Source organism: Leucopleurus acutus (genome assembly GCF_964270905.1).
Source record: "Leucopleurus acutus genome assembly, chromosome: 2".
NCBI classification, from domain to species: domain Eukaryota; kingdom Metazoa; phylum Chordata; class Mammalia; order Artiodactyla; family Delphinidae; genus Leucopleurus; species Leucopleurus acutus.
In genome coordinates this window covers 169160102-169172973 of record NC_139143.1, presented here as the reverse complement: position 1 = coordinate 169172973, position 12872 = coordinate 169160102, and the positions used below count along the sequence as shown (strand labels likewise).

Sequence of the window (12872 nt, the reverse complement as noted above, 5' to 3'; positions counted from 1 at the left end):
AAGCTTGGTTTCACTGGAATGTAGCCAATGCAGGAGTCAAATACCTGATATTTTAACTAGCTGGTAAGATATAGCCCCACCCCCAATTTTTTAATCTCTTGATAAATATTCTCATTACATTAAAAGAACTTGATATCAACTCAGAGAAAGGACCACTCAGTACTGATAGAAATAAATAAGTATTATTGGGGGCTTCCCTGGTGGCGCAGCGGTTGAGAATCTGTCTGCTAATGCAGGGAACACGGGTTCGAGCCCTGATCTGGGAGGATCCCATATGCCGCGGAGCAACTAGGCCCATGAGCCACAGCTACTGAGCCTGCGCGTCTGAGAGGTGCGATAGTGGGAGGCCCGCGCACCGCGATGAAGAGTGGCCCCACTTGCCGCAACTAGAGAAAGCCCTCGCACAGAAACGAAGACCCAACACAGCAAAAATAAATAAATTAATAAAAACTCCTACCCCCAACATCTTAAAAAAAAAAAAGTATTATTGGTAAACACTGTCACATGTTCTAGTCAAAGCTCTAACTGTGAAAACTGTGTAATTTTCAGAATTCCCTTCTCAAAATCTTAATGCCCTAGGGAATTTACCTGGCCCTCCATACCACAGAGGGTTGTTGTGAAATCTAGTAAGACAGTTCATAATAAATATTATAAACTACACACAGAAGTTACTACTAAAGTTTTAACAAGAAACGGTTTAAATATAAAATAAATTGATATCCTTTACAAGGCTTTTAAAAAAAGGTACAAATATCCATTCACTGTTATGACAATTCTTTTGGAAAGGGTTCTGAAAAAATATACATTAAGAGTCATGTTCACCTCCTACACTGTTGGTGGGAATGTAAATTGGTGCAGCCACTATGGAAAACAGTATGGAAGTTAAAAACTAAAAACAAAGTTGGCATATGACCCAGCAATCCCACTCCTGGGCATATATCCAAACAAAACTACAATTAAAATACAATACAAATGAACATATCTATGAAACAGAAACAGACTCACAGATATAGAGAATGGACTTGTGGCTACCAAGGGGGGAGGCGAGTGTGGGGGAGTGAAGAGTTGGGAGTTTGGGGTTAGCAGATGCAAACTATTATATATAGGATGCATAAACAACAAGGTCCTACTGTATAGCACTGGGAACTATATTCAATATCCTATGATAAACCATAATGGAAAAGAATATGAAGAATACATATATGTACAACTGAATCACTTTGCGGTACAGCAGAAATTAACACAACATTGTAAATCAACCATACTTCAATAAAAATTTTAAAAATAATAATAATAAATTAAAAAGCTGGGGAAAAAAGCCATGTTCATTCCTGAGAATTTATCTCAACATTAAAGAATTCAAAAGGAAAAAAAAGCTTCACATTCAAAATATATAAGAGCAAAAAAGTTGGGAGCAAACTAAATGTTCAATAAGGTACAACTATATGCAACAATACAAGCTCACCCAAAACAGCTATCAGGACTATATGTAATATTTATAAAATAACATTAAATTTTAAAAGCAAAATACAAAATTGTACACGAAAAGACTGCTTATCCTCATGCACCCTTCCCTTTTGGATCAAGATTGGAAAGAAAAATAAAAACTGAAATAGGTGCTCGTTGATGTGGGATTATGGATGACTTGTTACAAAATACACTTTTATTATGATTTAGAACTGATTTTTAATAAATAAAAATTGAGATTATGGTGGTACAGAATTCAGTACAAATAAGGCATTTTCTCTTAAGCAGATACATTTCACTTCAACATAATTTCAAAGTGACAAAAGTTAGTGGGAATTTTGAGAGAGCTCACACCGCATGGTTCAGATATGAGTTGGCCAAAAAAATTTGTTCGGGTTTTTCCGTAAGATGTTACAGAAAAACCCGAGCGAACTTTTTGGCCAACACAGTATTTTTAAGCAAGCAGATAATAATTTCCAACCACTTTGAAAACTGTAGCTTAAATAAGGGATGGTGAAAATCTTCAGTGGCTTAATCACAAGCCAATCATTTTTTAATTAAAAATACCTAAGTATATTTAAAAAATAAAGAAAGAAAGAAGATGGTGTTTTCATTTTTCCCTTCTCTTCCAGAAAGTTTAAGGAACATGACCCTCTAAATTCTCATTTCCCATTTATATAACTACTAATTAAGTATCCGGCACTTTTTTTTTTTTTTTTTGCGGTACGCGGGGCCTCTCACTGTTTTGGCCTCTCCCGTTGCGGAGCACAGGCTCCGGACGCGCAGGCTCAGCGGCCATGGCTCACGGGCCTAGCCGCTCCACGGCATGTGGGATCTTCCCGGACTGGGGCACAAACCCGTGTCTTCTGCATCGGCAGGCAGACTCTCAACCAGTGCGCCACCAGGGAAGTCCTCCTGCATTTTTTTTAATCAGTTACTCAATACTTACATGTAAAGATTATTTTTAAATGTTTAAACATTTTTGTTCTGTTTCATTTTATTCAAATCGTCAAAAAACTGTCTAAGAATCAAAATTTGCTATAATTTATTTCACATTTCACTACTAGGCAGCATCACAATCTGGCATCTAGTAATTACTGCTTAAAATTTTCAGTCTATGTGGCAAGATGATTACTAGTGAAAACAAATTTCCATATTAATTGTCTCTCAACTAAATCTCTTTTTGTTGAAATCTAATATACTCCTTTTAAGAAAGAAAAGTTTAATTTTTTGCATAATTATAACTGCAGTATATAAAATTAAGAGATTTTTAAAAAATATTTTCCAGGGTTATTAAGCACTTTTCATAATAAACACTGTTAATAGTTGTATCTAATGTCCTTTAATAACATTTCCACCACTAAGGATGAAGTTACACAAATCACTTAGGCCTGGCCAATATGAGGTAATTTGATCTTCTCTCTCATATCTGAAAAACCAATATTGTTTTTCTGACCATTGAAAAAATAAAATTTTAGCATCTGAAGTATTTGAACTTACCCTGAAATGCACAACCTGCATGAGCCACTACTGGAAGTAACAAAAGCAGTAAAAAACAAACAAACAAAGTTCTCTGCCCTGAAAGAAAAGATTAAAAAGAAAAACCAGGACTTCCCTGATGGCGCAGTGGTTAAGAATCCACCTGCCAATGCAGAGGACACAGGTTCAAGCGCTGGTCCAGGAAGATGCCACATGCTGCGGAGCAACTAAGCCCGTGCACCACAACTACTGAGCCTGCGCTCTAGAGCTCGCGAGCCACAACTACTGAAGCCCGCGAGCCTAGAGCCATGCTCCACAACAAGAGAAGCCAACGCAATGAGAAGCCTGTGCACCACAAGGAAGAGTAGTCCCCGCTCTCCACAACTAGAGAAAGCCCGTGCGTAGCAACGAAGACCCAACATAGCCAAAAATAAATAAACAAACAGGCCAAGAATTAAAATTTTTTTTTAAAAAAGAAAAACCTACCAGGAATCAAACTGGAAGAGTATCTGGCACAGGATGGTCAAGGAACACCTTAAAGGATGGGGGACTTCAGAGCGAGAAGACAGCGGAAAGGCCTTTCCACAAACAGCAAAGGTAGAAATAAAAGCAAGTGGGGCAGGTACCCACCAATAAAAAAGGAATCCCACCACCAACCAGAGGCGCAGTAAGGAGAGGGCGAAAAACAAAACCGGCCCAGCTGCCAGTGAGGCTTTATGGAGCACCGAGGAGCTGGGCTCTAATAATGCTCCAGGCAGCAACAGGGAGTAAAATCATAAAAATTCATTTTAAAAGATTAATTTGAGGGACTTCCCTGGCAGTCCAGTGGTTAAGACTCCGCAATTCCAATGCAGGGGGCACGGATTCAATCCCTGGTTGGGGAACTAAGATCCCACTTGCCACGAGACGTGGCCAAAAAATAAAGATTAATTTCACATTCCTTTATAAAAAGGAGTGAGGGAGAGCAAATGGATGCTGGGAGGCTAAGCAAAGAGGTCACTGCAGTAACCTAGGCATAAAATGGTAAAAGAAGGGACCTGTGGACATGGGAGCTGGAAAGGTATAAACTGCTGCTTAGATGCCTCTCTCAACTTTCAAGGCATTTTTTTTAAAGTTATTTAATTTCAAAAGGGAAGATTCATAGCCCATTATGGTGATCAAGAATGAAGTCACTAAGTATACATAAGCCAGTCTACCACTGAAGTTATTTTAATCAGGAATCTATTCCACAGAGTCAGCTGAGTCCAAAGCCTAGATGAAAACAGGATCCAAGTATGTAAGAATATGGTGCTGCAAGTTTAAGTCTACAACTCCAGTGGGTAAAGTTTTAAGGTTGTCCTGAGGATCCACTGTGAGTTGCTGGGGAACAGTAAGAGCAAAAGGAGCAATCAAGTAGAGATAAGAAGAATCTGGTAGCTCTTAAATTTTAGGACCACCACAAATTAGACTGAATTGCAAACAGTTCTTTACTTGATGACTACTGTTAAACTTAAAAATGCACTCTGGGGAATTCCCTGGCGGTCCAACGGTTAAGACTCCATGCTTCCACTGCAGGGGGGCACGGGTTCCATCCCTGGTTGGGGAACTAAGATCCCGAGTGCTGCGAGGTGTGGCCAAAGAAAAGAAAAGAAAACAAACAAACAAACAAAAAAACCAAAAACGCACTGTCTTCAAAGGAGCACAGGGGTTTCCCAGTGTTCTTTACCACACAAAAAACACAATCACTGTTAACAACTTCATCCTTGAAACTAAACACACAGAAGACGTTGGTTGTTCTTTCAGAAAGCATGCCCTTCAAAAATAAAAAATTCAGATATACTGTTAGCACCTCAAGCTCCATGAATATTTTGTGGTAAATTAACCTGGGGCAAGCGCCACACTAATCCCTTCTCCACTGCACATCCCTTCCTGAAGCCACTGAAAGTAAAGTTTTCCTTATACCTTCCCGCTTCAAGTTATTAGAACAGAGCCAAAAGAAGTTTCTTTTCTCTGATATCTTCATAAAACTTCACGAACAGTAAACTATGTTCAGAAAATGAAGATATTCCCCAGGTGAACTAGGCTTTTCTGCACGATATAGAAAAGGCATGTAAGTAAACAGAAGACAATGTCATCCCGGCCACCTTTAAGTTCCCTATAAATAATGTCATTTGTTTTTATCAAAGTATAAATTACATGGTTTGATCTATAACATAACCATATTAAAGTTATACTAGGTCTAGACTTTAAATAATTATATAAATGATCCCTTGCAATAGTACCTGAGAGCTCAGTGTGTAAAAGATAAGCCTCCAGATCACTTAGGAAATCTGTAAAGTTCATGAATAAAACCATGAAAACATCTAGATTGCTTCATGATCTACCCCCCTCATATTCCCAAAGCAGGAAGCAAACAGCTCAATTAAGAGAGGATAAAGAGTCCTTTGCCTCAAGATGGGACCAAACACTCAAACCCACCCACACATCCAGTCAGCCTCAGGGTATTTTTAATTATTAAATTGACGAGAAGTGTCTTAGTATGCCAGATATGGACAGGTTCCCTCTTTCATGTGTTCCAGGAGTGGAAAATTTCACAGATGTGCATGTATATCACAGATGTGCATGTACACAGGGAAGACCAACACAGAAAATAAACTATTTCTTCTACACATTTTGCTATAATGAGGACCACAGAATGCATTAATTAATTAAGAGACAATGAATTAATTTTGGTGTTCTGGTTCCTCATCAGCAAAACAAAAGTAAACAAGAAAGAATTACACACAACATAGTTTAATACAAGCTTGAACAAGAAATATAACAACAGCAATTCCAATTTTCTAAACACCATTATGTCTGGTTATATATATATATAATGAGAATATTTCCATGCCCCAGCAGATGGCCCAGAGAAAGTGTCCTATGATTACAACTACATTAAATAAAAGATCCTTTATAATAAATGCCTTTATATAAGATTCAACTTGGATAACAGCATTGCTGACATGCTATTCATCCTATGTACTCTTCATAAAATAATTATTGAATAATTCAAAAATGTAAAGATTTGCAGAGAAGACTGAATAAATGCTTTTCAGTTTTGTCCGCTCCTCATCCTCCCCTTCACACCCCCACATCCCTGAGGGTGGAAAAGTAATAGGGATAGAGAATACAGGCAATATTAACTGAATTGAACTGAGGTCCCTTGGGGGGAACTTCTGATATAAAAGAGAAAATAAAGAGGGATCCATACTTAGAAAAAAATATTTACTGGTACACGATTTATTCAACACAATATATTAGGCAGCCACTGTTTACAAAGTACATATTAGCTGAAGCCCCTGCCCTCAGAAAACTTATGTGCAAGGAAATAGAAAACATTTACACAAATCACTATATATAAAATAAATTAGGGCCATAAGAATTATATAAATAAATAATGTGCTACTGAATTCCCCTCTGTAGCTTCTGGTTGGTGAGAGCAAGAAAGCTTTCATAGATGAGCTGATAACTGAAGCTGGACTTTTGCGTACTGGGTAGGCTCTGGACATGCAGAAATGAACAGTAGAAAAGCTCAGGATCTGAGTGATAGAGATCTGGGTTTAAACAGCTGGCTCATGATCATGTTAACCTCTATAATCCTGTTTGCCCAGTACATAAAGGACATCCTAATATTGCAGGACCACTGTGAAGACAATAATGTATATGTGATTAGTACAGTACCTGGAAAATCATATATGTTCAATAGACTGCAGCTATTATTATTTCTGAGCCTAATGAAATAGAACTTGATGTCAATCCACATCTTGACAGTTACGATCTTAGGTGGAGTCACTTGACCTTAGAACTCACTTCCCTCATGTAAAAATAGTCGTGTCTCTCAAAATTCTGTTGGGAGATTCACATAGGTAATGAAATCAATGCCAATGTGTTTTGAAAAGTGTTTATGTATTACTGTAGTTAATTAGCTTACTTTCAAATAAAGCATACTGATGTGGATAAAAAGAATAAAAACATTTTAGACAAAGGAGGATAAAAGGGAAGAAATTTAATGAAGACAGATTAAGCAGCATGTGGATCAGCTATTTCCTGATGCAGAGAAGCATGTTTTACTGCATTCAAACATTCCAAGATAGCTTAACATATACAGGGTTAAGTCCACCCATTCTTCCCAGTGCAGGACAGAAGGCAGATATTGGAATGCATGGGGTTCGACACAGGTCTCAAAGTGACAGGACAGAACTGGGCACCAGGTTCTAAATGTCAGATGCACCCATGTTCTCAGGGTTAGAAGATACCTTCTTATCATCTTCTTCAAAATGCCCAATCCTAATCCCAAAACTATTATGAGATCCCAGGAACTTCCTAAACAAGACTCATAAAAAGGTCACTTCACCTCTAACATGGTCATTAACCTAATAAAGGAAAGTTATTAACTTTCTCCATAACACTTGGCCTGGCTAGCTATGTCTTCTCTAAAGGAACCATTTCATTTTAATAAAAGATGTCAAAAATGCCCAACAACCAAATGGTATTAATACAAAGTTAATGGAACTAGGCAGCTTTTACCATTCCTATGCATACTCAAAAGCTGCATTTTGGGGGAAAAAGGATGTGTTACACTGCTTGGCCAGATATTTTTATAATGCACCACAGGCTCTATTTATTTTTCATCCTTTCTGCAAGAAAGGCTGCATGATCTTGCTAGCAGACAACACATCTCCTTTCCAAAATTCAACCCAGTTTAGAGTCAACTGAGTTACTCTTATGGGACCCTAACTGCAAGGAATTTACAGTGTGAGGTTAGCCCCTCTAGGGCTGTGGATCATAAAAGTACTTTTAGGGCTTCCCTGGTGGCGCAGTGGTTGAGAGTCCGCCTGCCGATGCAGGGAACACAGGTTCGTGCCCCGGTCCGGGAGGATCCCACATGCCGCGGAGCAGCTGGGCCCGTGAGCCATGGCCACTGAGCCTGCGTTGTGCAACGGGAGAGGCCACAACAGTGAGAGGCCCACGTACCACACACACACAAAAAAAAGTACTTTGAGCTACCCAAAAGCCTCCAATTCTGTGAGCCATCATGCCATGATGGAAAGATGTGGACTTGGTATCCACATTAGGCTCCTACTTGTCCCGATTTCACAATTACCACCCTATGAGCCCTGATGGACAGACACTTCAATGTCTTATGTAGCTGCACAGTGAATGAGTCACTTAGAGAATCCAATGAAAACTTACAGAACCTCTACATCACACTCTAAAGAAACACATCTTTTAGATACCCTCTGGCATATCCTAGAAAAAGGAGAACTAGTCCTATTTTCTATCTTTTTAAAGCTAGAAATAAGGGCAAACTCCAAGAATCTTAGACTTAAAAGGGTCCTGGAAAACTATCTAGTCCAACATGTGTGTCTTATGGATGAAAAAAAGCAAAGTCCAAAGAAGATGAATGCCTGAGGCAAGGCCAAAAGCGGTGGCATCAGGGTTCTCATCAAGTGAGCTCTTCACCCCATCAAGTTATACCTTTCTTTGGGTTAAGAGCTCTCCAAATCATTGTCGAATTCCTTCCTCTACAAGCCATTCTGCTCTCACACTTACAGGCAGAAATCCTATGTAATGTCTAATGAGAACCTGCAGCTATGTTTTAAATACATCTCACCTTACTCTACTTCCAGGAACGTGGTAGGATTCATTATCACTCTACATACAGATGCACCTTCCAGATTTCATTCCTCAGGTTTACAAACGTGTTTGTAAAAAAGCATAGAAAGCTTTTCTATGCTTCAGTTTTCTAAAACAAAGATGAAGGGCCACATACCTAAATACATTCCATTTATTCCAGAAATAATCACTGTTATTTTAATGTCCCTGAACGCTGTCAGGTTTACTACATGTAAAACATTAAGGACTCTTAAAAAAAGTTCCTTGGTTTTTAAAAGTGAGAAAACCAATTATTCAGAATAAGGTGGCTTTTCTTTCAAAGACTCTCAAAGTACTTTCAAACGAGAACCACTATCCTCTTTGCAAATGCTTTTTCAGGACGTAAAATAAATAAGTCATGCAAGACCATAAACCAACCAAGGCAGAAACAGAACCCAGAAACATCAGGTCAATGAGCCTTCCTCAGTACTACAAAGACACACTCTTGAATACTCAACTAACAGAAATAATCTGTGCCTTTAAACTTTTCAGGACTGGACTTAAAGTTGAATGAAAGGGGCTGCTAGCAAGGAGAGTGGATGAAATATTTGAAAATAATTTGTAGCCCTAAGCCTAAGACATTTTCCTATCTTCCTTTTTATGTTGACTTTTTAGAATAGGAGGTAAGTAAAGCACTTGTAGAGTGTCCTTCAGCTAAGAACAGCTAGCTGTACTTCAGACAACCAGCAAGGTTTGAAGGCAAAGTTTTAAGTAGTCACCTCTGAGCAAGATTTCTAAGAAACACTATCTAGCAAAGTGACTCCAGGAGTCTAGCACTGGCTTTGATGAGGAAAAAAAAAAGTTGCAAGAGCCAGGCAGCACTAACTTTACTAGAAATCAATTACTTTGAATCGAGGCAATTCTCTCTGAACTCTAAAGATTCACACACCCTTGAACATAGGTATCATCTGCCCTAATGGGGACTCTCACACAAGCACACAGACACACACAAATACAAATAAAATAACTGCAGCAAAAAAATACTGTGCCTGGCTTTATAAATCCATGCAATTTACTTGCAATTTTAGTTTTTATATGGGTAAACACTACATTTACACACATCCCCTCCCAGAGATGCTTTATTGTTTAAAGGGAAGTAAATTTAATGACGTTAAACTAATTAGAAACTATGCTTTTTTATTTTATTATAAAAGCTAGCTTTCTTCATCTCTCTTTTGTGCCCATCTCCCTTGTATCTCTGCAAAAAACATTCCCCCAACCTATACCTATGTGAATCCTAACTAAACTAGAGGACGTTTCCCAAGTCCTATACCTCCATCCAAGTAATCACAAACTACTCCTGCCAATACTGATCACTCTCTTCTCAAAACAGGAACCATACAAAGAAACGCAGTGAACTCTTTCTGTTGTCATGTGTATTCACTCCTTCCTCAACTAGCTAAAGAAAGAGTTCCTTGAATACAAAAACCTCACTCCATACTTAACTTAGTTGTCCCCTTTGTGCCTGGACACTGGGTTATGCTTTCAAAAAATAACTTCAGTTAAGTGTATTTTGGAAGGGAAGTGTATTAAGCGTTTTTTAAAATCCTTCCCCAAATATCAACTGTTATAAAGCTTACTAAAATGAAATTTTTACCATCAATTATTTTATAAGTATTGGTTTCATTTACTCTAAGGGCACGTGCTTTGGAGAGGTAGCCAGGTCAGAGTCCCAGCTCCATCACTTTCTAGATGTGTGACCCTGAGCAAAATTTTTCCTTATCTGGGTAACAGAACCATCCTGAGAGAGTTACTGATGAGATAATGCATACAAACCTCTTAGCATCTACCTAATAGATGGTCAACAAATGGTAGCTATTATTATTACACTTTGTTAATAATAAGGAAAGAAGAGTGACACTGCATTACTGTTGGAATGTACTTTGTTTAGTTATTTACATATGCCAACACCTAGCTCTGATGAATTACATACAAACATCAAAAAATGACATCTCTAACAAAAATAAGGAGGTGCGGTCTGGAGACCTTGTGGGGAAGGGATATTTTTGGAAGAAGAAAATGATTTTTTAAATATGTTTGTTGTTAATTTAAATAAAATTCACTTTCTGTTCACTCTTCTTCAATTAAGTTAAGTCTTTAAAGATTATGAAGTTTTACAAAACAGTAACAGGGCATTATTTTTATACTGTGTAACTAATTTTAAAAGACTGGGCTTAGAGTGGACCAGGTTAGAACCACAGGAGTGCGGAAGCAGATGAATGCAGTTTCCCCATCTATAATTAATATGACACATCTGTTAACTTTCTGTTCAAACTGTGCTCCAGAAATTTAGTAAGAAAATCACTTACTCAATAACCAGATAGGGTTTATTGATGTGCACTGTTTCATTAATATTAGGCAGGCACAGGAAACATAAGAACACCTACCAATCTGTTCTTCAAGCTCTAGAGGAAACACAAAAACAGGCCAAAACCCCATGAACCCAAGATAATAGGACACTCGACTCTGACCACAAGATGATTCAGAAAAGTTGGAAACAAAATCTTATAACCAAGGAAGCAAGAATCTTAGGATCAAAACACAAAGACTTTAACTAATGCCCAGCCACAATGGTAGTAAATGAATATTTGTTATAAATCAGGAAATTATCTTAATTTTGAGTCCCTGGAACCTAGAACAGTGCCTGGATCAAAGAATATTGGCTAAATCAAAGAACAAATGTATTTAATGAATAGTATAAAAGAGAATCCAGAATACAGCTATTCTCCCTCCTTTAAAACATTAAAATAGATATGGGGGCTTTTAAATATTAGATATACAAAATATAAAACAGAAGAAAAAACCTAAGGCTACTTCTCCAGAACAAAAAAAATCACAAGCAAATGCCCCCAGTTTGTGAACCTGTGACATCTTTAGCCATTAATTCAACCTGTACGTTCTACCTATCACCAATACACTCTTATTGTCAACATCTAGAAGCACCAGAAACCTGCTATACTTGATTTATATTCCTCTTTCTTTTAGAACTATGGCAATCTTCACTATCAATATAATGGATGGTAAATTTTGTTTCTGCAAATTTTAAACATTACAAACAAACCAAAATTCTTGTTTCTAAATTCTATCTACATAAGGGATGACTGGCTCAGGCCTCAACCTTCTGGAATTATTTCACCAGAAATCTAACAATTCCCTCTTCACAATGGAAGTCTAAACAACTTCCTCAAAAATAACACTGCTCTAAAAATAGGTTATCAACGTATTCTGACTAGCATCCAATCTAAAACTCCCTTCCACTGCAAAAGAACCTAACAACTGGAAAATGAGCCAAAGGTTAAGGACATTTTATGCATATAAAACTATTTTGTAAAATTTTAACACCTCAATTTACAACTGACTGGTTAAGATAATATTAATTTGTGCTCACATTTTGGTTTTGTTTTATTTTTAAGACATTAGGCTAAAGTTAACATTCTTCTTATAATGAGATTGTTTTGGCAAAATTCTGCAATATCCCACTCCTATCATGAGGATGGCAACAAGGAAAAGCAAGCACATACTTCTGGAGACTAGATTCGGACACATTTGATGAAAGACAGCTCCAACCTTCTCTTAAAAACAGGCCCACTTTTCTGGCACATCAATTCACTTACCTCTCCCATCGCTCTTCCCTCCAGAGCAAGTGCTTGAAAATCGTGATTCAGCTCATCCATAGAACGTACCTATTGTTTAGAATAGAGGAGGGAATAATTCCAAGTTAGCATCTTGAATTTTACATACACATTAACACAACTGAAAAGCTTTTCTATGTTTACTTTCAGATATTGACAAGACAATAACAATAATCAAGTGACTGAGATTAAACATTCACTTACCTTTAACCATCAGCGTTCAGCAATGACCCCTGCTTTCTCCCCTCCCATTCCCTTTTGTTTTCAAACATGAAAAACACATAATGCAGAAAAAGAAAAAGCAAATTCCATCACACAAGAATTACAGTAGGGACTTCCCTGGTGATCCAGAGGTTAAGAATCCACCTTCCAATGCAGGGGATGCGGGTTCGATCCCTGGTTGGGGAACTAAGATCCCACAAGCCATGGGGGCAACTAAGCCTGCGCGCTCTAGAGCCCACACGCCACAACTAGAGAGCCCACATGCTGCCACTACTGAGCCCGCGTGCTGCAACTAAGACCCAACGCAGCCAAATAAATAAATAGATAAATAAATAAGGAAGCAGAATCTTTAAAAAAGAGAGGGAGAGAATTACTGTAGCTGTATTTCCATACATT

At 37.9% G+C, this 12872-nt stretch overlaps 1 protein-coding gene across 12 annotated transcripts in view; it reads right to left on the bottom strand.

Moving 5' to 3' along the window:
• PUM1 (pumilio RNA binding family member 1) overlaps window positions 1-12872 on the bottom strand; it is a 164755-nt gene that overhangs the window by 81105 nt on the left and 70778 nt on the right. For all 12 annotated transcript variants that reach the window (XM_082833315.1, XM_082833316.1, XM_082833306.1 and 9 more), the window contains one exon: window positions 12237-12305. In XM_082833315.1, coding sequence (XP_082689441.1) covers window positions 12237-12305 — 69 coding nt within the window. The remainder of the gene's footprint in view (window positions 1-12236; window positions 12306-12872) is intronic.